Below are 25,871 nucleotides of genomic sequence, written 5' to 3'. Positions count from 1 at the left end.
TTATATCACCTTGTGAATTTTCTCTTAATGTAATTATTAAATATGACTGGGTCAGACAATAATGAAAAAGTATGATACTGTGAAATAAATAGGAATTTTGTAGTCCCACTCATCCCAGAAGATCAAACTATCACATTTTTGAACATTATAAATTATATCTATCAACAGTCACTGAATTTAAATTTTATTATCCTAACATATGGTACACTAAAGAAAACTGATTTTGAAACGTAAATATATCTGTACAACACTCCAGAAATTTAATCTACTATCAGTTATTACAAGCAGAAATATGCAAAGTTGATGCATGTATATAGTATGCCAAAGCACTACGTTTCTAAAAATAAAAATTATGTTCATCAGCAGAGTATTTATAATATAAAAAGCATATATAAAAATGCAATATAAAAGTTAATTTTGAACAGCACCTTTCAGAGGAAGGCACTTCATTTACTATCAGATTCAAATATTACAAGAACAAATGTCTCATTTCAAAAAACAGACATACTTGCAGAAAGAATTTAATAGTACTTTGGGATAACAGCAACATCTATTATTCCACTCACACTGCATTTTCTAGATGTATCAACAAAGTCCCAAGAATGTATTTTCCATCACAGCTTAGCACACTGGAAATGCAGATTTGCTTCAAAGTTCCAAATTAGCTTTAATCATACATTCTACAGTTTCTGCTACAAATATGGTAGAAAAGCTCCAGTAAAAGGGCCTGCCCTAGGGTGGAATGTAGGAGAACAGTATGCCAATATTTACAGTACAATATCCTATTTTATAAATACAGTGCATACATATATATGTAGAAGAGCAAAGCATTGACGTTTTATGTTTAACTGAAAACAGTTTTATTCAAAACCCAAATGTGGAGCTTTTATTTGGATTTTGTTCAATTCCATTGCAAAATGAATTTGAACATACTGCAAAACTTAAATGCGAAAAACCCCAGAAGAACTGAAATATATACAAAGATAAATGCAACAACACACACCACAGTATACCCTGGATTCATACTAGAGATTACTTTAAAACAAAATGTAAGAAATCCTGCACATGAGAAATCCTAGAAATACACAAGATGAATTGTCATAGGCAAGAATAATAGAGATGTCATAATTGGTCATAGAGAATATTTTGTTTTCCAAGACAATTTACAGGTACGTTAGAATACACTAGTGTTTTCATTCAGTGAAAAACGATCGTTCCAAAAAAGGCTTGCAATACATTAATTCACATCAACATATTATTACATGAAGTTTTTTAGGATATGAATTTTACCTGTCCTAATTTAACACTCTTCTCCACCAAAACTGAGTAACTTTCAACTCTTTGGGATGGCCTATAGAGGCAGAATTTTATATGTTCCAAACTAGTAGAATTATAGTACATGTATTTCTCAGCATACAAATACAACAATGTAAAATATACTTATACAAACATAACACTATCACTCCTTAGCTGAAAACAGCAACATACATATCCAGAAAAATCAACTTTCCTCAATTGCCAATGAAAATTAATGTGTGTTGTATGTTTATCTGTGTACTTAAAAACCTATCAATTTCAGGATAGTATATGCTTAACTTTTGATTGTATTCAATAAGTTATTCAATGAAAATTCTGTTTTCAAATTTACAAAGCAGTTTCCCAATAGCAGATTAGATTTATCTGGCTTTAACCAGGAATATATTATATTTTATTGCAAGACAAATATAATAATAAAAAATTTGCCAGTTTAACTGGAAATCCTAAATATTAAACCAAAGACAATCCTCTTTAAAATTTTACTTATTTTACAAAACAAACAGATCTCAAAAATTGTAACTGTACACTGCATTGTCTGCATTCTGACTCCATACATAGAACCTATCTGTCGGTGGTAGCTTGGAGCAAGATAATGTGATTGTCTGCAGAACAGTGTATGAATAAAAGGGCACAGAGCATACTAATTGGGAAAAGGTGCATAACCTGTTTAGTATGCTCACTACATGTAAGAAATACAGTGCTGAAGTGTGAATCAGAATTGAAACAGTAGACAAGTTGGAAAACAGGTTTTTTTGAAGACAGGCATTTTCCATTGGTCTGGACTCTACTTATGTTTTATTACATCTGCTCAAAAGAGAAGCAAAGACAAGTAACTGACATTGCTGCAAAGGCACAAGTTGTACTTCTACTGCTGAAACAATGTGTTGGGTCTGAAAAACAAGCTGGATAGAACGTTACTGAGCAGTTACTTGTAAGCCACTCTTCTTTTAAATGAAACATTCAGCATAAATATAATAATAAATAACTGGCTGGAAAAAGAGAATTATTTTCTAAACATTATTTTTTTAAAAATCACAGAGTATATACATATTTTAAAGTATGACATTAGGAAGCGCAGAACATAGAGCTTGGAGATTCTTCAGATGTAAGAATACTAGCACAAGACTTCAAGGGACCGCTTGACATATTTACACAGTGCTATGCTATATATCTGTAGGTAAAAAAGCAGAGTATTTTGTATTGCCAGTGGGGGGAAAAAACTGCAATAGTGAAAGATGAGTAAGTTGCAGCTTAAATCAATTTCAGGGCACTGATGTAGAATAGGAAAATGATGTAAATTATACTTAACCCTTATTAAGGAGAGGCTGGATTTATTCCAAACTAGCAACCTGGGAGTACTGGACAGTATACAATAAAAAGTTATTAGAAGAGGTTTTGTAATTAAATATCATGGGGGTCCGAACATTGTTAATCTTTTTTGTCAAAATTTGCAGGATGAAAAACAATCATTAATTTTAACATTAATTTTGTGATAAACGATTATTGCTTCATTTCTACTACTTATCAAAATCAGTAAGCATTTTGAGTTGCTCCATGGGATCACCAATTACAATCTGTTATGCAAAATTGAAAACAATTATGATCCAACTTGCTGACTTCATTATTGTCAGAAAACAGATAGTCTGAAAGCGCAATCTTATTTACATTTAATGAAAAGAGACACTATTTTCAATGAGCTTAGTCGTTTCATGAATTTTAGGCTGCAGCCTTGTTCTATAGCCAGAGCTTACGATAACAAATGACCTTATCCTTCTTTGCTTTATATATATTGTACTTGATAATATGGCTAACTAGACAAAGTGTCTGTGAGTTTACTAAGGATTAGCTAATGCAAGACAGGCAACCAGTGCAAAATTCTGGAAAAAAGTAATGGTTGTGGTTTATATAAAAATAAGCATCTCATTTCTGAAAAGAAATCACCATTTTCTATTTACAAAATGCTTAAATTTAATTTTTCCTAATATTACTATTTTCTATATTAATAACTAACAATAATGGAATAAATTAACGATAAAAAAGGACTTTTGTTATGAGAAAAATTACATAGAAAAAAATGGGAACATTAACATTCCCCAACCCAAGTAGGTAAAGAAACAGCTTTCCAACAGTATCTCAGATTTTTTTTTCACAGAATAGATTTGAGAAATTAAAAAAAATGGTTTATTTTATCTTCTCTATTAAATGTAAACTAGATCACGGTTTGGGACTTCTCTACAGATCCTCTCATCATCTTCATCTGACTGTGATTCTAATCTACGAGGATTAGTGTATTCATATTCAATAGGCTTTGGATAGCTATATGGATACCCATTGTCATCAAAAAACCTTCGAAATGTGAATTCGTAAAAAGCATGCTCAGGATGTTTACCATTTTTATACCATCCATTAAGTGTGTCATTTACATTCCCTTCTTTATCTTCACTCCATAATTTATCTGGGTCAATTGGATCAAAATTTGATGTATCTGTGGGATGCGTAATTTTCGGAATATAAGAAGCAGGTTGCTGCCGTAGATCACTTGAAAAATCAATAGATTTAAAAAATGGGTGTGCTTTTATTTCATCTGCACCATTCTTGCCTAAGCGATCATCTGGTCCTCGGCAGAGCTTAATAATAAGGTCTGATGCCTCCGGAGTTAGTTTTGCTTGCAGTGGGATGTGCAGTGATGTTTTCCAATTGATAACCTTTATTTAAAAACAAAGCACAGATAACATTAACATTTTAAGTTTTAAATTACACACACATGCACACAGCAAGAAGATCAATTTTTTTTTTTTTCAGGAACTAACACATTCAAAAAACCAAAACCAAGTATTTCTGAACCACTACTGCCATGTGTGAGGAAGGAGCGTGAAATAAAGCAAATGGACTTGTAGCACAGCAGAAGACTAATGCAGGGGCAGTTTGCAGGGGGAGTCAAAAAGTTGAGATGGTGGCCCTGCCCCTTTTTTGTGTTGTGTGTGTGATGCACTTAAAAAAGGGGTGGGCCTTTGATTGCATAGTTGCCATCTTGGCTTTTTTGACCCCTCCTGTTGACCTTCGATTAATGCCTAGTGGAAGGCAAAGCCAAAGTTAGCAATTTGCCCTTTAACACAGAAGAACTCTTCCTCTTGGTTCTATGCACAGTATATGTTTCCACAGAAGAGCAGGATTATTTTACCACCTTTGAGGATCTGCTTGGGAGTAGTTCTAAACATAAAAATAATGTTGCTCTTTTTTTGTTTTCCTTTTGATACTCTTTCCTCAGTTTTCTAGGCAAGCAACTGAGGAAAGTAGGAATTTTCTCAGCAGGTTTGAGACAACATCCTCCTACTCGCTTCTCCTCCTACTCTTTAAGGTAGTTGGCATAAGGACAGAGTTAATAAAGTGTTCCAATTTTTTTTTTAATCCATTCAATCATGTCTGATTCTTGGAGACTGCCTGGACAAGTACCTGCAGTCTTCCTGGCAAGGTTTTTCAGGTTTTTGCCCTTGCCTGCTTCCTAGGGCTGAGAGAGAGTGACTGGCCCAAGGTCACCTAGCTGGCTTTGTGCCTAAGATGGGACTAGAATTCACAGTCTCCTGGTTTCTAGGCTGATGCCTTAACCACTATACCAAACTGGCCCTCAAGTTTAAAATATACAATATAAATGCATTATTCTGTATTTACTACACATCAAATATTTCTGTTCTATCTCCAATGTGTTTTAAAATCCTAACTGAGACTTTCATTGAAAGACTGGAGCAAACTGACTTCCGGGGAAGAAATGGCAAACTGAAGACAGCTCCACTAAAAGCTGAGCCGATGACTACAGAGGAATGAATTGCTGGTGAGTAGACCAGCTCTTCATAATTCCTCTCCGGACAAGGAGAGGACTTGAGATTTCACACAAGTGCTCCAGACAGTTGCTCCTCGCAAGGAGACCACTAAACAGCAGTCTCCGGTGGGTTTAGAGCTCACACTTCTATGTCAAGAAAGAAAACAAAGTAGGTTGATGGCTCACTGTATTAAAATTTTGGGAAGAAATAGTATCTAACTAAGTACAACTAAGTACTTCTAGTTACAACTAAAATTACATATAAGCTTATTAAAATAGAGGGACAGCATGTTACATATATATTGTTCTAAGTTAAATCAGAGTAAAGCTTATCCGGCTTCTACACATTATGTAGACACAGAGGCAGCTGGTATCATTTTTTCCCCCAAATACCTTCATTTGTGTTTCCAATGGTGTCTGTGCTAGAAAGGGAGGTTGACCTACTAGCATTTCAAAAAGAATCACTCCAACACTCCACCAGTCACATAGCTGTGTATATCCTGAGGCAAAAGAAAATTCAGTATTTTATATAAACAGTAATTATACATTTCTTTTTAAGAACAAACTAGCTATTATGCTACTGCGATATTTCTCAGACATCTAGCATATCTCACTTCCTTTACAGCTCTCATAAATGCACTTGTTACATACTGATATATTATGTTGTGTTTCTTACTGATGAATGTAGTTTATAATTTGTATTACTGCACTCAACACCATTAAAGAGTTGATGGCAGCAGTCTTGCAGCATAGTGGAACTTCCTTGTAATTAAAAATTAAGTGTTTTAAGGAATAGTTTTTAAAAACTAGCCATCAATTTAGCATCCCAAGTTATAGGAAAAATGGAAAGTCTTACCTGTTCGTAATAATACTTCTGGTGCAATGTAATTTGGTGTCCCAACAAGTGAATGTGCTAGACAGCGCTGATGTTGACGTGCTGCTCTACGTTCAAGTGGCTTTAATCTATCTCCACATCTACAACTTGCTGGATCTCCCCATTCACTACTGAAATCCATACTGTCCTGACGGGGATGGTCACCTAACATGCAAAAGCCCAAATACTAATAGTATGTTTAAACTGCAGTTATTAATCAAGTGTCACAGCATGTATAAAAAAATATGATTTTTTAAAAAAGTATCTAATTACAGCATTTTGATTAAAATTGAGTAGGGAGTTATGAAGATTTTACTTTGATAAACAATTACGGGGAGATACTCAAGAAGAATATAATGCATTAGAAGAACTCTTGAATAAAATGTCATGTGGAAGGCATGCAGCCTCTCAGTAAGTCAACATATTACAATCTATTGTTTATCTGTACAACCATGTGTTCAATAATTGGCATGGCAGAATTATGAGCTTTGCAAATAAATTAACAAACGTTAGTAACTCTTAAATTTAAAATTTTGAGGGGAGAAGCCCAATTCAGAGTGTACCAGATCTAAAAATTACTCTAAGTTACACAACCGATAAATGTATGTTTTTAAATGAGGAAATAGCAGGGATATTTAACTATTTCAACTCTTTCCATCAGTGTAATTTCTGAAGAAGTCTACTGTATTCATAGCAATAGCTATAAGGAAGCCATTTATTGCTGGTGTCCTTTCACACAGTGTAACTGACTACAACTTAGGCAGGCATTAATTTGCAACAAGGCTGTTTACAATGCTATAACATAAACATGTTTCTCACCTTAACTATCCACCTTCACTCTCTCTAGTTTGAGAGGTTTGCTAGAACCCAAGCTTTAACTTATTTTTTCTGCTTCATCTCATTCCAACAACATGACAAATACTTAGATATAACAGAAATTACTAATTTATTTTTTTTTAAAAAACTGACTGACTATGCAATTTTATATACTTCATACAAAAGTAGTCATCTTCTCAGGAAATTACATTGACAGAAATTGTAATGCAAACTTTGTGTTAGAACCACTGGCCTGCTTTATTAGATAAAAAGGGGAAATTTGGGATATAAAAGTGGCTGGAGCTGAATATAAACTATGTGCTAACGATATATTATGTCTTATTGATAATTATTTTCTGTACCAAAATTTTACTGATAATGTATAACTATTTAATAATTTATTATTTATTACTATTTAATAATTTACCAGATTGTTTGATTAACTGGAGTAATTTACATTTACTTTACTCTAATGTTTCTAAGAAAATTTATAGTAATTGGAGTTTAAATTGTTCAATTATTTTAAGCATTTGAGAATAATTATTCCAAGTAAACTTTCTTCATTTGTGGGTGTAAATGTATCAACTTTTAAAATTTGAGATCAAAACTGATATAAATAGCTGATTAAAAATTTCACTGACCTTATGGGGAAAATCAAATATTGTAAAAATGAATATTACTTCAAGATTAATGTGTCTAATTAGAGATATTACTGTGACAACTAAGTTATTTCAAGTAGACTGTAAGTTATTAAGGTTTTTCTTATGGAAGGTAAAACCTCTAGATTTTATTTAAATCATGTCTATCATAGGGTGGGGAGTAAATGTCCTGATTTTCATTTTTATCATTTAGCATATATTCTGACCTCAATTCCTTTATGAAATGCCAATGATCAAGCAAAAAAAAAAAAAAATTATGGGCACAATTAGAAAATTATTATGAGATTCCTCTGATATCATGGCAGGGGATTGGCTCTATTTTTAGCAAAAACTCTATTATATTTTAGGCATTAAGATTGCAAGGCATTTATGGAAGATGTTGGGATGGAAGTATGATGTTGACCTTTATTCATATGATAAAGTTATACTTCGGAACAATCCCTGTCTGAAAATAGCTGGTAAATCATGGAGACCAGTTATTTACCAACTATTGAGCATTTTATTGCCAAATTTTTAAACCACCTGAATTATTGTAAGTGGCATTTCAATTGCCTAACATTCCAAAATGGCAGTGTATTTAGTTAAAACTTTGAGTGAATTTACATTAGCAGTATTTAAAATTTCTCAATTACTATCAGTACTAGAACAGGCTTTGGATTATTCTAGCTGTTTAATAAAAAAAAAATTAAAAAAGGAGCAAGGTGAGAAGAAAGTGATGAAATTGCCTCCTAGCAGAAGCTTCCTGTATGTAGAAAGCCCTCCTCCAACTCTAGGGCAATACTAGAAATTTTTAGTTTATTAAATATCTTTTGGACAACCCCCCCTTTTTTTTTAAGACCAAAGAAAGAACTACCTAACAAAGTAAAAATCAAGGGTTTTAACATAATAGTGACTAGGCAAGAGTGTTTGTAACTTTGACAAAATAAAAGACACCAGCAATCCTTAAAATTCCTGTTAGTGGTCTCCAATATAAACCTGGAAGTTTCCTCTTACCAATAGAGGAGAATATATGTAGCTCAGGGTTGAACTGTGGAGTCCTTGGTGCTCTCTGAGCTTGGTTATTTGCTTGCAGATATTTCATTACCCAGCTAGGTAATGAAGCATCTGCAAGCAAACAACCAAGCTTAGAGAGCACCAAGGACTCCACATTTTTCTCTTAATATACTTTTTTTTAAAAAACTGTGATTTCCTTAATTCTAACTCTGACTTTTAGGAAGTTGGGAAGCTCACAGGTTCTCAATTTGGTTAGGCTTGCAAATTATTTTAATTTAATTCTATGATCTACCCACCAAGCAAGTCTACGGCTACCAGATTTGGGCTGTAAAATAACAACTAGAGGTTGTCTGGATTTTTGCAATCCAGATCTGGTAGCGACGAGTGAATGCCCAGAAGCTGTAGAAGTCAGATCTTTATTTTTAGGTAGCCTTGTTTTTCTTCCAGACTGAGAGATATTTGATTTTAATATTCTGTATGATAGAAAGAGACATTGAAAGACAAAATATGTGGCTATATTTCCTTTTCCACCCTTCTATTCCCTACTTTTGACAAAATAATTTCTCCATTAGATTTTGCAACTTTTAGAAACAGGGAGTTCTGTATGTTTTCGTATTCAGATCTTCAATACAGCACAGAGAATTAAGAATTAAGTAGATGAAGTAATATAATTTATAATAGGAGAGTAATTTTTTTTGTCTTCAGAACGATGCTGTTATTGAAGCTTTAATTCTGATGGGAAAGGAAGAAAAGTATACTAATATAAGTAAAACAAAAACAAAAACTAAACATTTGCCAAAGACTGAAATTAAATATATTCAAGAATGTGCTAAACAAATAGCTAACTTTCAGAAATTATAACATTTATATTTTTAAATATCACACACACAAATACACACTATCTTCCTATTCTCAGTGTAATATTCTTTTGATTTCATTTTTATATGAAATTTGCAATGGAAAGTGTTACAACCTTTTTTTGAAGTTGGTGTTGAATAGTTTGTATCTTGTGGAAGTTAACACTTATACTTTACTACTTTGCCCTAGAGGTTTCTGACGTAATTTTTTAAAAATCAGTATTCAATATATTTTGAAAAGGGATTTGATGATGATGATGTAGACCAGTCATCATTTGAGTCCCCAGGTGGTATATTAAGTGCGAAAAATCCAGGTTAAAATATAAAAATAATAAATCTATTGTATTATTTAAACATTGTCCTATTTAAACAAAATAAAATTATCATGTCTGACTTTGAATCAGAACAGTATTCAAGTAAACTCAGATTGGAAAAAAAATAGTCAAAGAGCTGACTGAAAGCATCATAGAAGGCTGAGGAAGATTCTAATTCCAAATACGCATACAAAGAGTTTCCTGTTCTAGAATGAATGATTTGCCTTCATAATTACTTAATAGCATGTTATGGTACCCAGCCAAATAACCTGATAGAAAATATAATTCCAAATCAACATTTTGTTGTTCTGTGTGATAATAATGTAACACATAAAGACAATTATGGGACAAACTGCTTGCCTTACCACTCTGATAGTATTTGGAATCGTGCGTCCACCGAAAGCCAGTACAAAGTCCGAAGTCTGTCAATTTAATATGGCCATCCCGATCAATCAAAATGTTATCAGGTTTTATGTCTCTATGAATGAAGCCCATCTTATGAACACTTTCAACAGCGCAGGTCAGTTCTGCTATGTAGAACCGGGCCATATTTTCGGGAAAAACTCCCATTCGAATTAACAAGCTCATCATATCTCCTCCTGGAATATAGTCCATTATAAAGTACAAATTGTCCTTATCTTGGAATGAATAGTACAAACGAACCACCCACTCATTATCAGCCTCTGCAAGGATATCCCGTTCAGCTTTAACATGAGCAACCTGGTTTCGAAGTAGTACATCTTTTTTTCGAAGAGTTTTTTTTGCATATAAGGCATTTGTATCTACCTTTCTTGCCAAGCAGACTTCTCCAAATGCCCCAATTCCAAGAGTCTTAATTTTAACAAACATTGATTTATCCATTTTAGCTCTTTTGAGCCGGATGTAGTTGGACTCCTTTTGGCATAGCATTTTCCTCATTTGATCTTGGGCTTCTTGGGATAACCCAACCTGTGTAACAAATGCAAAAAACTGAGAGTGAAAAAAAAAGAATTTGTTTAATGGAAGTAAACAATATTGGTCCTTAGGGAATAATACTTCCATTTTTTATTATTTCAGTTTATTTAATTGCAACATATTAGGAAACAATCAAAACATTTCAGAACAATATACAACAAAATGTTAAAATGAGATATTATAAACAGAATCATACACAAGAGCCATGCACAATGAGGCTCAGGATTTAAGGACAACTTTTTAGCAAGGAACTAAAAAGTTTCACCAAGTTGGTGAAACTAGGTAAACCAAACAGAAAGCTCTGTTATTTTAAAAGTCACCAATTTTAAGAAAAGTGAAGATCTGACTGACATTTCAACAAATACTTTTATAGTGTCAGTTAGGCTAGATCTCTGACTTATGCCTTCTATTTATCAGAAAAATGGACATAATTTCTCCCCATATGACTTTCCAACTTCTAGCTTTCATTCAAGAATCTTATTTTTAATTACATTTAACACAATCTTAAAATAAGATGTGCTATAAACATCTGCATAAATAAGTATCTGGCTGAATAATGAGTACAAACAAACCAGCCACTTTGAACAGTGTAAACAAAATAAAAAAGTGTAATTGTATCGTTGTCCTTGTGCTACTGTAGAACATAAAAATAAAATATGATACACAATATTAGTGATCTAATATAAATACATTCAAGTACAGTGAAACAAAGCATGCTTAATTTAAATGCATATAAGCATGCAGAGTCCCATAAGAAAGGATCCATGCTATTCTTTAAATAGAATACTTGTCTCCAAAATATTACTTGCCTACCCAGTAACGAAGGCTACAGATGTCAGGAAAGCTTCCAACACCTTAATAGTTTAAATCAGCTGTTAGTGAAAGTGAAAAGGAAAGAGACTAAGAATGAACATGTAGAAAGAACAAGAAATTTAACTGACTTAGACATCAGTTAGCTTCCTATTCATAAAGATTTAAATTTATCAAAGAGAATTTTTGAAAATACTGTAATTAAAATGGCACTTCTAAAGATGACATGAGAACTTCAAACCCAGCAAATATATACAAATTAAATACAAATTAAAAATCATTGAGGTTGAAATGTCTATGTCTATTTTAGTGCAGGCAAAAAATAGAGGCAATTCCACTATTTTTCCAACATGTAAAAAGGAAGAAATAGAAGCTTTTTATTGGAGAATTGTTAGAGCTTTTTAAAAGTATTAACCAAAAGAGCCATTCTATATATTACAATAAACAAGACTAAACACACCCTTATTTATACCGTAGCAAAAAAACCTTTTCTACTCAACTACCCGATATATTTCAGAGGGTCCAACCAATCCCCAATTTCATTAAGCTTTATCTATAACTATTTTATATTGACTGTGCCAGTTCATAGTGGTTTCTATTTGAGTTATGACAACTTATATGCACAGACAATAGTTGCAAATATCAGATTCGGAAAGCACTTTCTGGTAGTGCCAGCCCATTGCTGTGTACTAAATCCTTAATCTTCCTGCTACAGTTCCATGGAAGCAGTCTGCTTCTGATGTGCTTCCATTTTATGTTCTGGGTGGATGTCTCATTATAGTTATCCCTCTCCCCATCTACACTCCCGTAAGCAATTTCTGTCATGAACAATAAAATAAAAAGTTAATGCAATGCATTGTTGATTTTTTTTTTCATGGCTTATTTGTTACTGCTTCCTGTTAGCCCTCTTTTCCTTTACAATTTCTCTGACTGTAATTACAATCAATTACAATCAGCCAGAAAGATATTTAAGAATTTAAATATAAAGAATTTAATCTGACCAACTTCAACAGAAATTGGTAAACCCTGATTACCTTTTAAGTCTATTGCAATGGTACTATTACAATTTTAAAGTATATTCCATGCAAAACAAAACTGAAATAAACTGAAAAATTACCCTCATCATTTCATTTTCAAGCTGTTTCTTACGATGCAGTCGCTGTTGATGAGATTTCAGTATGTTTTCCACGTGCTGCTCCATAAAGAATTTAAAGGCTTGAGGAGAATAGCTTTGAATGCGGGATTCCCTTCTTTCTTCATCTCTTTTGTTTTTCCTAACAGGAACAGGGGAAGTTGTTATTTGCTTCTTTTCTCTATCGATTGTCTCACTGTTCTCATTCTTTTCACTGTCCTCTTCCTTAGGAAACCCAGGCTGATCTTCTTTGCCAGGCTTTGTTACAGCTTCATATGGGGTGGCAGACAGATTTGGGTGTAATAAATGCTTTGGATAAGGGGGTGGTGGTCCTTGATAATTTGCACCTTCTGCTGCAGGTGGTACGACTGGCATAATTGTACATGGTCCCTCAGAAAAGGAGGTGGGCTGAACAGTTTGCATTGGTTGTGAAATCCAAGAAGGGTGAGTAGGAGCTAAGGCAGTTTGCAGTTCTGGTTTTAATACACGCATACTTTTTACTGGCTGCTGTATAGGAGCTGGAGTAACAGCTGTAACTGTTGTAGCAGAAGGTTGTGAAGTTGCAGCATGAGTTTGTCTGTTTCCAACATGGTTATTGAAGGAATTTGACCTTACTGGAATATTGGATTGCCACACTGGGATGTCATGCCCATTTCCAGAGGATGATTGCGACCAGGTTGTTGGAATTCCAGAAACATTTATGTTGTATAATTCCATATTATGGCTGTTTCTATTTGGCACCATCATAGATTGAGAAATGTTCCCATTAGGATATGCTGAAAGGGGAGCAGGACCACCTGTTTGCATCTGCAAAAGTGAGGGACTTTGTCGGCTTGTTGGAGATATTGGATAAGGAGGTGGTGGTTGGCGATTTGCTGAGTTACCAGGCACAATATTTTGATGAACAATGTATTCAGGTTGACAACTGCCATTTTGTATTCCAGTCCTTCCAGATGAAAAACTAAATTTGCTGTTAACTGAACTTTGCATGATTATTGGTTGTCTACCAACAGGAACTGAACTAATACCTCTTTGTCCCTGCACAGAAGGGTTCATAGATGATGAATTCATAGTTTGGGGAGGATAACCATCCTGCCATGTTCCTGGAGGTACTGGAGAAATGCGAGATATCATATATTCCATGTTCCCAGAATACCTTTTTGTTTGAGAATTTGCTTCCCAGGAAGGAGGTGGTGGAGTTGTTCCTCTGGGAGGGGGTGGTGGTGGAGTAACACTTCTTACTTGAGGTGGAGGTGGTGGGTTCACTCTTTGTCCGTTACCAGGATGAGCCTGAGCAAATGTGGCTATTCCAGACCCAGATAACGGTCTTCCTACTTCAGCCTGAGCAACAGGGCTTTCTGAATGAAAAGTAAGGCCATCTCCCAGTGCAGAACCATGTCTCTGGGGAACCAAAGATTCTTTAGAACCTTTCCAGCTTTGTCTACGGATGACTGATTGCTGTACTGCTCCTCCTGCTTTTTTTGAAGGAAAAAGACATGATTTTTTTTACTACTCAATTTAAAACTCTGAAATACAGATTTTATAGAAGATTAGAAGTAGGCCTTTCTGACACACAAGCATACCAGAATGAATTGATATGAAAATAATGAGATGAGAAACAATTTAAATCAAATTTCATATGTATTTATGAAAAAAAGATGCAGACAAATTGGTTGTTAGAATAATTAATCTAAGTGCATACCCATAGGATAATGCAAAGTCATTGGACACAGAGTTCACATGGCGCTCCTAAATGATCTGCATAAAGACAGAGAACTGTAAAATTGCGCTCACTGTTTTTGCAATAAAAAAGCTTCAAAAGGATCCCGTTAATTGTTTTCTCCCTACTAATTCTTTGACCCAAATTGGCCCTTTTTCAAATTGGTTTTCTTTTTTTGTTCACTAGTACATTAATATGAGCATGCTTTTTGTACAGCTTGAATAAAGAAGTGGATTGAAGTGCCTCTTTTTTCCTCTATTCTAAGTACTTTTCCAGATGTAGTTCTTTTTATTGGGAAAAGAATAGGCCTTACTTGTATGTTTACATATGTGTGCAACTGGCCTTTTACTATGGAGCTTGCTCACTCAAATACCTTTGGCAACCTTCTCACCTTATTGCCTTCCTTCCACCTCTTCTACATAAATGATGAGAAATAGAAGTAAAATGAAGAGTATAGAACAAGGCAGAGAAGTACCCTTTTTGCTACTGTATCCTGGTGGTGTTCCCCCCTTCAATATACTTTATATTAAGACTAATACCAAAAAGAAAAAAATGAATTTCTATCAGTCTTTGATTAAGTAGTGTTTTAATTCTACTGGACCAAAGAGTAAATAGTACAACTAAGAAATAGGTTTCCAATAACCAATTTGCAGGATAGTTGTGATATTAAACTCTTAGAATTTATAACATTAGCCAGTGAAGTTGCTACTTTTAAAAACATTTTTTTATTATTTTTCAGTCATTATCTCTTACTTCCAATTACTTTTCTCTTTCCTGTCATCAGTTTTGAAAACATACAAATTCCATTTCTCTTTTCCAAGAATATATATGGATGTGCATACCTGGTGGCTTGGGACCAGCAGTCAGGGGTCTAGATGCTGCTGATGCCATTTGTTCTCGACGAGAATCTTGGTAACTCATTTTACTTATAAACTCAATGGCCGCTTCTATGCTGCGGCTATTGGTTTGTCTTAGAGCTTGAACAACCATATCCTATTGATCAGAAGAGTATACAGAAAAAAAATTTCCCAGTAAGATACTTAATCATTCACAACAAAAAATATCAAAAACATTGTACTTAATATTAGATTGAAAATGTAAAGTCCATATTATAGTCTATTGCTATTGAGGCAAATCACAAAATCTATCCAATTTAGTCTATAAAGATTGTATTCTCTCAAAAATTTCATTTTAGCCAATCCTTACTGATCATCCTGATCTATGTATGTTATTAAAGGAGTTAAAGGAGAAGTATCCTTTATCAAAACTATTTATTTACTCTTCCAAATTTGAAGCATCATTTTAATGAAAACATTTTCAATCTATTTTATTGTAGAAAAATATTTTGGGTGAAAAAACCATTGATTTATAAAATTATTTGGCTCTAATATAGTTTCAATTTGAATCCATTGTTTAGAAGAGTCTTCCATAATAAATGAAATCATATACCCTAGCTGTGCTGCTTGGTAATATATTATCAAATTGGACATGCCCCAGCCTCCCTGTTTCTGAGGTCTATATAAAATCCTTTTACTTATTCTTAAATTTTTTTGCATGAAAGCAGAAGCTTTATTTTTTCTTTTTCTAATGTCTTAAAGCCTGTTCTGGAATTTCCACTGCGAGGTACTGAAATAGAAAGTTGAGCCATGCAAGGATTTCCATTTTTACCACTGCAGTTCGCCCTAAAATGTTAAAATATTTTGAAGCCCAGTTTTTCATTCCCCATTTAATTTCTTCCATGTTGATATATAATTATTAGCAAAAATTTTATTAATATTCTTAGTAATAGCGATGCCTAAATATTTTAAAGATTTATATACTATTGGAATTCCTAAAACAATAGAAATTTCCTTTTGAATTTTTTGGGTGTATGAAAAAACATCAGATGTGATTTGTGAAAATTAAGTGATAGTCCTGACGCTTCTACAAATTCCTCTAATTCCTAATTCCTAATAGTTAGCTGAATGGGAAGCATTTGAGAGGATCAGAACCATTTGATTTGTAAACAGATTTAAAAGGTATGTCTTGTCCCATAATTCTGATGGTTGGATCTAAGTGCTATTGCCAGCACTTCTATAGCTAGGTTGAATAATAAAGGTGATAAGGGGCAACCCTGCTTGGTACCTAATAAAATCATGATAGAATCTAAATTATAACTGTTAAGTCTTATCAGGGCTTTAGTCGGTCCATGTATATGTTCAATCATCTTACAAAAGCCAGCCCCAAATTTAAATTTAATTTATATTTGTTTTAAAAATAGTAGTTCCAGAGAATCAAAGACTTTAAATATATCTAAAGAATATATGGCTATTGAAGATTTATTAATTTTACTAATTTGTATAATATTTAATAATTCCCTGATGGGGTAGATATATTTCAATTTGGAATAAAAGCAGATTGATCTATATGAATAATTTTACTTATAATCACTTTTAATCGGTTAGCTAACAATTTATTATATAGTTTATAGTCCACATTGAGAAGTGAGATAGGCCTATAAAATGCCAATTCCTGGCTTTTACCCACTTTACGGATCAAAATTATCTTAGACTGTTTCCAAGACTCTGGTAAGGGGTCCCCTTGGTGCACAGTATTGCATAAAAATAGTAATTCAGGTATTAAGATCTCTAAATTCTTTATAAAATTCCCCTGACAGTTCATCAGGGCCAGAAGATTTTCCACTTTGAACAGAATTAAAGACTTCAGAGATTTCTGAAAGAGAAAGGAGATTCCATAAATTGTATATCTTCTCAAGCTTATTCTGGGAATGTTAATCTATTTAAATATTGATTAATTTTTATTGGTGATGGATTATTTAAGGAATATAATTGTTGAAAAAAAAGTTCGAACTCTTTGGTTTTAGTCACTATTTGGCCATTTCAATTGCACTAATACATTTTTTTCCTTAGCTTTTTTCAATTTATTTGCCAGTATTCTAGAAATTTTATTATCATGTTTATAGTATCTTTGCTTGGCAAAAATAATTTGAAAGGAGATTTTATCTATCTCCAAATCATCTAATTCCCTTTTATTTGCTATCCGTTTGTATATACTAGCTGAGCCAGTTCTGTTATATTTTTGCTAATAAATTGTTAATTTCTGAATAAAGCTTACTTGACTTTTGTGATTTTTTTTAAACGTGCTCATCTGATTTATACACTCTCCTCTTAATACTGGCTTCATAGCATCCCACCTCATTCTTACTGATGTTTCATTTATATTATTTTCTTGAAAAAAGTTTCTCAATGTTTGAGTTAGTTGTTGCTTTGCTGCTGCACTGTATAGCATTATAAGATTAAAATGCCAATTATAAGTAAATGGAATAATCTCTTCTAATTTAAGTGTAATAATCACTGGAGCACGATCTAAGTATTTGTGATAGTTGAAAAAGACAGCTTGTTGGAGAGGGTAAGGGGAGAATGGACTTAATACCTTTAAAGATTATTAAACTGTCCTGGAAGAAGATCCAGCTATTGGGCTGGAACTGTGAATAGAACAATTCCTGTTACTAGAATGAGTATATAATCAATATTTTGTGCAGGTCTGATTTATAAAATAAAGTTATATTGATGCTGATGATTTTGTTAGAATATAATATTTTAGCAAAATTCAGCACTATTTTTAATTATTAAAGGAAAAAACAATTCTCCGTAGTCCCTCATACTTAAGGAATATTTGTAGTTTCTAGCTTGAAGAAGAAAATAATTAGGACAATTATTAAAGTAACACACAGCTGATACTATGTATCACATTATGAACATCAGCTCAGTTATGTGTGCTATAGACAGTAGGGATAACCGCAATCTTCCTTTTCCAAGGCTTCTTCATACTCACAACATATTCTACTCATTTGGAACATGAAAAGGTGCAAAAAAAGAAATAAAAAAGGACAGAATATCAGCCAATACTGGAAAAAGCAGAATATTGTATTTGCAGTAGAAAGGAACTGAAAGATAGAACTAATTTTAGTCAATCAAATTTAGACAGTAGTTTTGTAAAAGCATGAAGTTTAAAAAAAGAAAATAAAATTTTTATTGGTAAATATATATATTTATTTATATATAATAGTCCAACTTATCAGCTCTAGTATTAAAAGGCAGCATACACAAATTTTCTGAGGAGTACATGAATGGGTCCTGTTGTACTCATATCCTATTTGTATGCTTCCCATAATAATCTGGTAAGCAACTTAGGCCATTACTATTATTCCTCTGTATTTAGAATATAATATACTACAGCAAGTATCGGAAATGGATTCCGGCCTAGAGTTGATCCTAGATCTAGGATCTCTCCCTAGATTCCTATAGCTTCAGGCTCAAAAAACAATTTAATGGCACCAAGACCACACTGAAATGACTCCTCTCTGAGCTACAGAAGGGAAAATTACTAGAGACTCAGCTTCACTCCTTTCTTCAACGGGTAAAGTCACAAGGTGGGTTAAGTACTAAAAAGGGCCTATCGAGGACTGAAGGTGATTACACCGCTTAGCTGTGGTTCTCAAGAGTGCCAGATTTCCAATCTCACATTTTTCTCAAAGAGGAAAGACATAAAGTGATAGACGCCAAACAGCCCAGCCTTCATGTGCTGGCTCCCAGAAAACTGCCTTTGCCTGCCCAATGCCTTTGCCAAAGCAAAAAGTGTGGTGCAAAGGAAGCATTGTGAAAATGCTAATCAATCTTCACTGAGTTAATTAAATTAAATTAAATTAAATTAATTGAAAGGTCAGGGCTCTGGGAAAGTGATTGGGCTTTAGAGAGTTTGCCACAGGTCAAATGGGGCAGCCTGATAATGCACCTACTCATGCAACATGACTTTTTCTTATCCCTCCATTGCCTGCATATCCCAATAGAGTTCCTTAAATCTTTTCTGACTGGTTCCTCCAACTATTTATAGCCAATGGTGGGGTGTATCTTTTAAATAAGGAGAGATTATGAATGTGTTCAGCTAATGGATTCTGACTAGGCAAAAATCACTGAATGTAACTTGGGAGTAATATGCAAATTCAAGTAATGTGCACAGGAAACAACAAAATCCTAATCAAAACACAATTTTATGAATGTACTCTCCCAATAAATCACAAAAATGTTTTTGCCATTACCAATCTGATATCACACTAGGAATTATATTTTACCTCATCAAATCCAGCAGCTTGTAGATCTTGCAACATCTGACGATTGACTTCTGATGTTCCTCTGGTTGAAGAGCTTGTTTCATTTGCAAAAGGAAGCAGAGAATTTCGTATTTCTTGTAAAGCTTTATGGTAGGTAACAAATTTAAGAGGATTTCGACCTTGTCTGGGATCTTCAGTTGGTATTTTACCCATATTTTGTTCAACTTTTGCAGCATCCGAAGGCTTAGGCAAATTTCTAAGGCTCTCCCTTATTTCTTGTAACATCTGCCGGCTGCTGCTAGTATAATTGCTGGCAGGAAATGTTTTAGGCCTCATTTGTCTATATCCCTCTGGCTTCTCACTTCTCTTCATGAACTCGTATATCCTCTAACAAAGATTTTCAATATACTTAATACTGTAATAAGTTGGATGGCAACCTCAAAACACACAGTTGATCTTGATTCCAGTAGTACACACATCCATTCAAGCCTAAGAGAATAGAATAATAGTCAACCTAAATAGAATAATAAAAAATACTGTTACATTATTGGAAAATGTTTTATTCAACTCTTTTACTTCTATCACATTCTTGTGAATATTTAGTATGAAAACAAATTGCCTTCTATTTAATAGTTAGTGTTCACAAGTCTGCAGCCTAAACAAAATAACATAGATACTTTATTTTACAATCCAAATATAGAATAATAAAAGAATTGGGCATGAAGATTGTCTCTGAACATATCATGACATATTGCAGATACCCATGACCAACACATCAGACACCTACCTCCTTCCTGCCGAAGGACCATTTTAACCATTCCGGACCTGGTTAAAGATTCCCAAAAGAAGTCAGACAATTTATGTACAGCTATTAATTGCTGTTAGAAATCCAGGTCTCTTCTTGAAAGAAACTGCTTCTGTTTAGGAAACTAGTTCTTGACTTCTTTGGAGGCTGCATATTTTACACTTGATACTATTCAAACAAGAAAGTACTTATTTAACCCTTAAAAGTGACATAAATGTCCAAAGTAGAGGGACTGCCAGATTCAGTATATGGCTGCTTTTATGTGACATTAAAATAGATAGCATAACTTAAATAGCAAAGCACTGGTAACTGCAACTTCTTCTGTTGCTGTGAATACACGAATTAGGCTGTATCAGATTTATGCTACTTTGACTAATCACTCTAGGAAGTCAACAACTAGTGCAATAGCTCCTTTCTCTCCATGCCCATCCCCAGCTAATAGCCAGTTGCAACAAATGTACTGGGAGACATTCTCTTTCTGATATAACTCCTACATTTCTAGTACTGGGAGACAGTGTTAACAACTAAAATGTTCTTTTCTAAACATCAGAATCTTGTAACAGTTTTTAAATGTACTGTATTAATTTTTATTAAATTTATTATCAACAAAGCATTTCACATCATAATGAAATCACTGGTAGAGTTATATATTTTTATAGATGTTGAATGTATTCTATGAAAAAAAATGAACAGGTTTAAAAATACATTATCAGTAAAGTCTACACAATTAGCATTATACAACCATAGGAGTTTGGATTATTTGTTTTTAACATCAGGCACCCTAGGTCACATTGGAGCTTGCTTTTAAAACCAAGCGTTTCAAAAACAAAATCTGAAAGGATGAGATATGTGAAATAAGGAAAAAAGCACAACTGGTTCAGCCAATCTGAAAGAACCTAATTTGATATGCATCACATTTCAATACACTGGGTTGGATCAAAGCTGACACTCCTCAAACAGAAGAGCTCCTTCTATTCACAGAGAAACCTATATGCAGTAGAGCGTCTCCCCTGGAAAGTGGTTTTCATTATTCATGCATTTCTCTGCCGTTCCTAGCACCATTCCGTAGGTGGTTTCCCAATCTTCCAGAACAAATTGCAATGCCATATGGAACTTTAGAAGAGATGGCAAAATGGTGAATGTCACCTCTCACACTTCCTATTACAGGATCATTCAGTCCTATTTCACACAATTTTCAATTCAATTCATATATACTAAAACAATAGATTTTATTTTAAAATGGAGAGAAAATAAAAATTGTTATTAGAATATTTTTATTTTCTCTCTTCATTTATATATATGTGCGTAAATTATATTAGGCATATATGTCTAATATAATAAAAATAAGCATTATATAGCATTATATGTTAGGCATATAATATAGTATTGTATTATTGTTTTTGATTATTTTGTTGTAAACCGCCAAGAGTCCCTCCGGTGGGAAAAGATGGGCAGTGACAAATCTGATAGATAAATTAGGCATATATTATATGCCTAATATAATAAAAATAAGCATTATGTTGTTTTTCAATCTGTTAAGACTGAAACCTTTTCTCTAATTTCCTATTTAATTAATTCACTATTTAATTCACCTTAGAAAGATGCAGCTGTCCATCCTATTCCTTAGCATTAATTTGTAATCTATACATACACAAAAGATATACTACAACACCAAATATTTATTTTGGGGAGATAATCCCTTTTATGTGTCTCTAATACTGAGCTCATAATGACGACTTGAACGTTTTATGTAAAACGCTGTAAGATACTATTGGGCTAAGAGGAATGCTTGTGTGTGTGTGTATTAACACACTGAGAGAAAGAGAAATATATACAGTGAAAGGATATAAATATATGAGAGGATATAAATATGAACATCAGCTATAACTACACAAACTGATTTGTATCTATCAGAACAATTCATTAAAATGCCCTTACTTTCTAAACAAAATGGTGAAGGCCTCTTATGTTACTTCCAAGCCATGGAATGACTCTCTCAGGAACTGCATTTTCCCATCTCTTTTGGAAGCAAATGAAGACTTTTCTCTTAAGCCAAACTTTTTCAGGTTGAATTATTTTTAATAATAGTTTAAATTGTTTTTATGATATTTTAACTGTTTATTTATATTTTTAGTCATCCTGAATGCCCTGTGGACAGAAAGGTGGGATTTAAATCATAAAATTACAGTAAGTAAACCCCAATGTATAAAATCTACATTGCAGAGGTTCCCATGAACTGATAGTTTTAATTTCAAAAAGCTCAGTGGAAATTGTTGAAAGACTTAAGTTGCAATACAATATTGTGAGCAAATCCCTGCTCATCATCCATCAGAAATCATAACCAAATTCTGGGTTGAACAGGTGGTTCTGATATAATGATTTCTATTGTTTCACTTTTGGCAGTTGCCCTATTGGCATGGAAGCCAAGCCATTCTTTCATAGTGTAAACCCTTCTATATTATTTTTGTTGTCTGCAAAATTCTGTATTGTTTCATTTCATTGTTTCTGTATACCTGTTTTTATTAGCTATGATAAATTATGCATAGAATTTAGAATCACATAACACTTAATTCCAGGGTTAACATTTTAGTTAGGTTTATTCAACTATATTTTACAAAGTAAACATTGAAACAACACACAAAAACTACAAATTATTTAAAAATCAGACTATGAAAAAAACTTTTCTCAAAATGCAATCCTTAATATATCAATAAATTTTCTTGAAGGCACATTATGTCCATTGTAATGCAAGTTAAAATCACAATAACACATTAATAAATGGTTTCTAATGAAGATTATTTTGACCTCTATTTTTTTCACACATATATAGTATCTTTTAAGTGTATTTTATTCTTACCTATCATGGCTATGCTCTTATAGAAGGATATTAACTGAAAACATGAATAAAATGATAGTGAGAGTAATGAAACAGGCAGGGCATCAAATACTACCTAGTTTACATCTCAGATATCAGATGTACTGAGACCTTACTCTCTATTGTATCACTTGGTTATAATTAAATTACTATAATTTTAAGCTAAACCTCTGTACTGTATATTATAAATCTTTTAAAAGCTGCTTAGTAAAACATGTTTTTCTCCATCTTACAAACACAGGATGCTCAACTGTTTCTTTTCTTTTCTGTCAATATATATTCATTTGCTCTCTGAGAGAGCAAATAGTGACTGGAATGAGAAACAGTGGCAGGAATGAGGATAGAATTTCTCCCCATGTTTCACCATGCAAACTCACCACATAAAAGGAGAGCAAGTAGATGGGAAGCAAGGAAGAAACATCTGCCTCCAAATTTGTAGTCAGTATTGTATACAACTTAGTGCTTCACACACTGAACCAAGCTGGAATTAGACTAATGATTCAGACTGTGCCTATCCAGATATAGTCATGTTTTACTGACCTGCACCAAAAGCCCACCTAGTTGAGTCGGGAGGCATAATAATGAAACATCTACAGAATACTTCAGACAACAATCCTATATATACAACTCGGTACAAAACCTCATTTAATCTTATCTATTGATTGATTGGACCTTTATGGCCACCTATCTCATATAATGTTTATCATTTAATCTTGTATAGCCATAGATTTATTTATTACATTTCTTCACCGCCCATCTCGGTAAGGGACTCTGGGCGGTTTACAATCAAATTAAGATAATAAAAGATTAAAATATTGTAAAAACAGAATCATTATAAAAATATAAATATAAAATCCAAGATGGTGAAACAACAGTCTCAATAAAATTTCCTAGGGCCTCATCAAGGTGCCAACCACCCCCATGACTATCCCCCCCCCCACTGTTCCAAGCAAGGTGGCACAGCCAAGTCTTGACTTCCTTTCGGAAGGCCGGGAGAGTGGGGACCTGCCTCACCTCTGGGGGTAACTTATTCCACGGGGGGGCCACGGCAGAGAAGGCCCTCTTCCTGGGCCCCAACTGACAGTCTCTCATGGACAGCGTCCGTAGCATGCCCTCTCTGCCTGACCAGGTGGGATAGGTAGATGTAATGGGGGTGAGGTGGTCCCTCAGGTAACCTGGACCCACACCATGTAGAGCTTTAAAGGTGATAACCAACACCTTGAACTGGACCCGCAAGCAAACTGGCACCCAATGCAGCTTGCACAACATATAGCTGATGAAGTGAACCATAAATACCTGGATATTATTATGCATTAATCAATGTCAGTTTTTAAAGACTAATTGTGTTAGTCTATTTGTAGTTAACTCAATGAGGCATTTCTAATAAATAAGCATAAGACTGTGCTGTTAAAAAGAAAACATGAAACGATGACAAAAGTTCAGTAATTTACAAATGTCAGTGCAGTATTATTAGAGGACAAAACTAATAGTTTGCTTTTGCAAGAGTTAATTGTTAAAACCTGTTCTTAAAACAGTCATTATATTCTTTAAACATATTAAAGCAACCACAAAAATAAGAGCCAAAAGATCTGAGGGCCACATTTTGTAAATGTGACTTTTATTCTCTTTTTAGTAGGACTGATATACCTGAATTTCTTTTCTTACTTTCTCTTTTCCTTTGCATCCTCTTTCTATATGAGATACAATGGTCTATTTTATAATAGAGAAGATTTGAATCTTTGTAGATAATATTCAACGTGCATACTGTTAATAATGGAATTTGGTCAAATGCATAACTAAGCAAATTAATATGTCAGAAGGCTTATATAACAATAGGCAATACGCTAATATATATTATATATTTGTTACCACAGCCAAATCTTAATGTTATCTTTACTACTCTAAGGAAAATTATTAAAAAAATTAAAACTCTACAACAATTCCCTGTGACAGAGAACCTCAAATGATTCCCCCAAAATTGGAATATACCTCCATTGTTTAAAAACAAAATAAAGTAAAATAGCAGTAAACAAATAAAGAGAAATAGTGTATACTAAAAGAAAAGCCTATTTAAAATCCTACAAGACATGCGATCTAAGCTTAAGAGACAGTAAAGGAAGCGTAAGACGCGAAAAGGCCAGGAGCTCGATGAAACGGAGACACTTCAGCGAAGTAATCTTAGGCGACCCGAGAGACGGGCGGGTGGAAACACAAAGGAGCCAGAACGATTCCCGTCAAGGCAGCAGAGTGTCATGAAACCCTAGGCCAAGGCGTGCCCCGTCTCTGAGGCCTTCCTCATTAACTAGCCACCAAATTTCATTCCCTGAGGCGGAGCCTGAGCAAGCCCTTCTACCCACCTGCCTGGGGGAAAAGCGGCGGTGACAGCACCTCAATCCCAGGAAACCGGAGGAAGGTGACGACGACGACGGCGGGGATTCCCTGCGTCAGCCACACGGTTTAGCATGAAGGGCTCCAGCTCTTCGTCCCCTCCCCCTTCAATTTCTATCCCCCTTTTTGGGGGGTTCAGTTCCGGGCCGCCATTTTGTCGGTGGGTCCGTCGCCCAAGATTCCCGGATATAAAACCTTTTCCCGACTTCCTTTGCGTGTTCCGCCGGCTAGTTCTTTCGCCTCCTCCTCCTTCCCGGCCCCCCCTCCGGAATGCGAGAACCATGGAGCGGTTTGGAGGGCTCTTCCTTCTGGCGGCGACCGGGGTAGCAGGCTCTGTCCTTTGATCTGCGTCGCGGTAGAGGCGCGACGACGAGACCAAACAGAACGAGCTCCATTAATAGCAATTAAGAAATCTTTCCAAAGTGCCCCG

At 34.2% G+C, this 25,871-nt stretch overlaps 1 protein-coding gene across 5 annotated transcripts; it reads right to left on the bottom strand.

Moving 5' to 3' along the window:
- Window positions 1-167: 167 nt before the first annotated feature.
- On the bottom strand, window positions 168-25,620 carry LATS1 (large tumor suppressor kinase 1). Of its 5 annotated transcripts, none has more exons than XM_063308692.1 (8): window positions 25,411-25,620; window positions 19,395-19,887; window positions 15,106-15,256; window positions 12,529-14,018; window positions 10,013-10,595; window positions 5,991-6,173; window positions 5,528-5,634; window positions 168-4,022 (listed from the first exon to the last, which is right to left on the bottom strand). In XM_063308692.1, exons 2-8 carry the CDS (start codon window positions 19,743-19,745, stop codon window positions 3,516-3,518), a joined length of 3,372 nt encoding a protein of 1,123 aa, XP_063164762.1. In that variant the 5' UTR covers window positions 19,746-19,887; window positions 25,411-25,620; the 3' UTR covers window positions 168-3,515. The 5 variants fall into 5 exon arrangements, with proteins under 5 accessions (XP_063164762.1, XP_063164776.1, XP_063164770.1 ...); XM_063308706.1 differs by having other exon boundaries at window positions 12,529-14,015; XM_063308700.1 differs by having other exon boundaries at window positions 19,395-19,862.
- Window positions 25,621-25,871: the final 251 nt, after the last annotated feature.

The sequence above is a fragment of the Candoia aspera genome, chromosome 1 (genome assembly GCF_035149785.1).
Source record: "Candoia aspera isolate rCanAsp1 chromosome 1, rCanAsp1.hap2, whole genome shotgun sequence".
In the NCBI taxonomy this organism is placed as follows: domain Eukaryota; kingdom Metazoa; phylum Chordata; class Lepidosauria; order Squamata; family Boidae; genus Candoia; species Candoia aspera.
Note: the sequence above shows the minus strand (reverse complement) of the source record. Positions and strands in the feature narration are given on the sequence as shown.

Excerpts from the sequence above, each read along its gene's own strand:
- LATS1 (XM_063308692.1), bottom strand. The coding sequence starts at position 19,745 with ATGAAGAGAAGTGAGAAGCCAGAGGGATATAGACAAATGAGGCCTAAA. Across the intron at positions 15,257-19,394 it reads AAGCTGCTGGATTTGATGAG|GATATGGTTGTTCAAGCTCT; the intron begins GTAAAATATAAT and ends TCTGATCAATAG. Across the intron at positions 10,596-12,528 it reads TTGAAAATGAAATGATGAGG|GTTGGGTTATCCCAAGAAGC; the intron begins GTAATTTTTCAG and ends TTTGTTACACAG.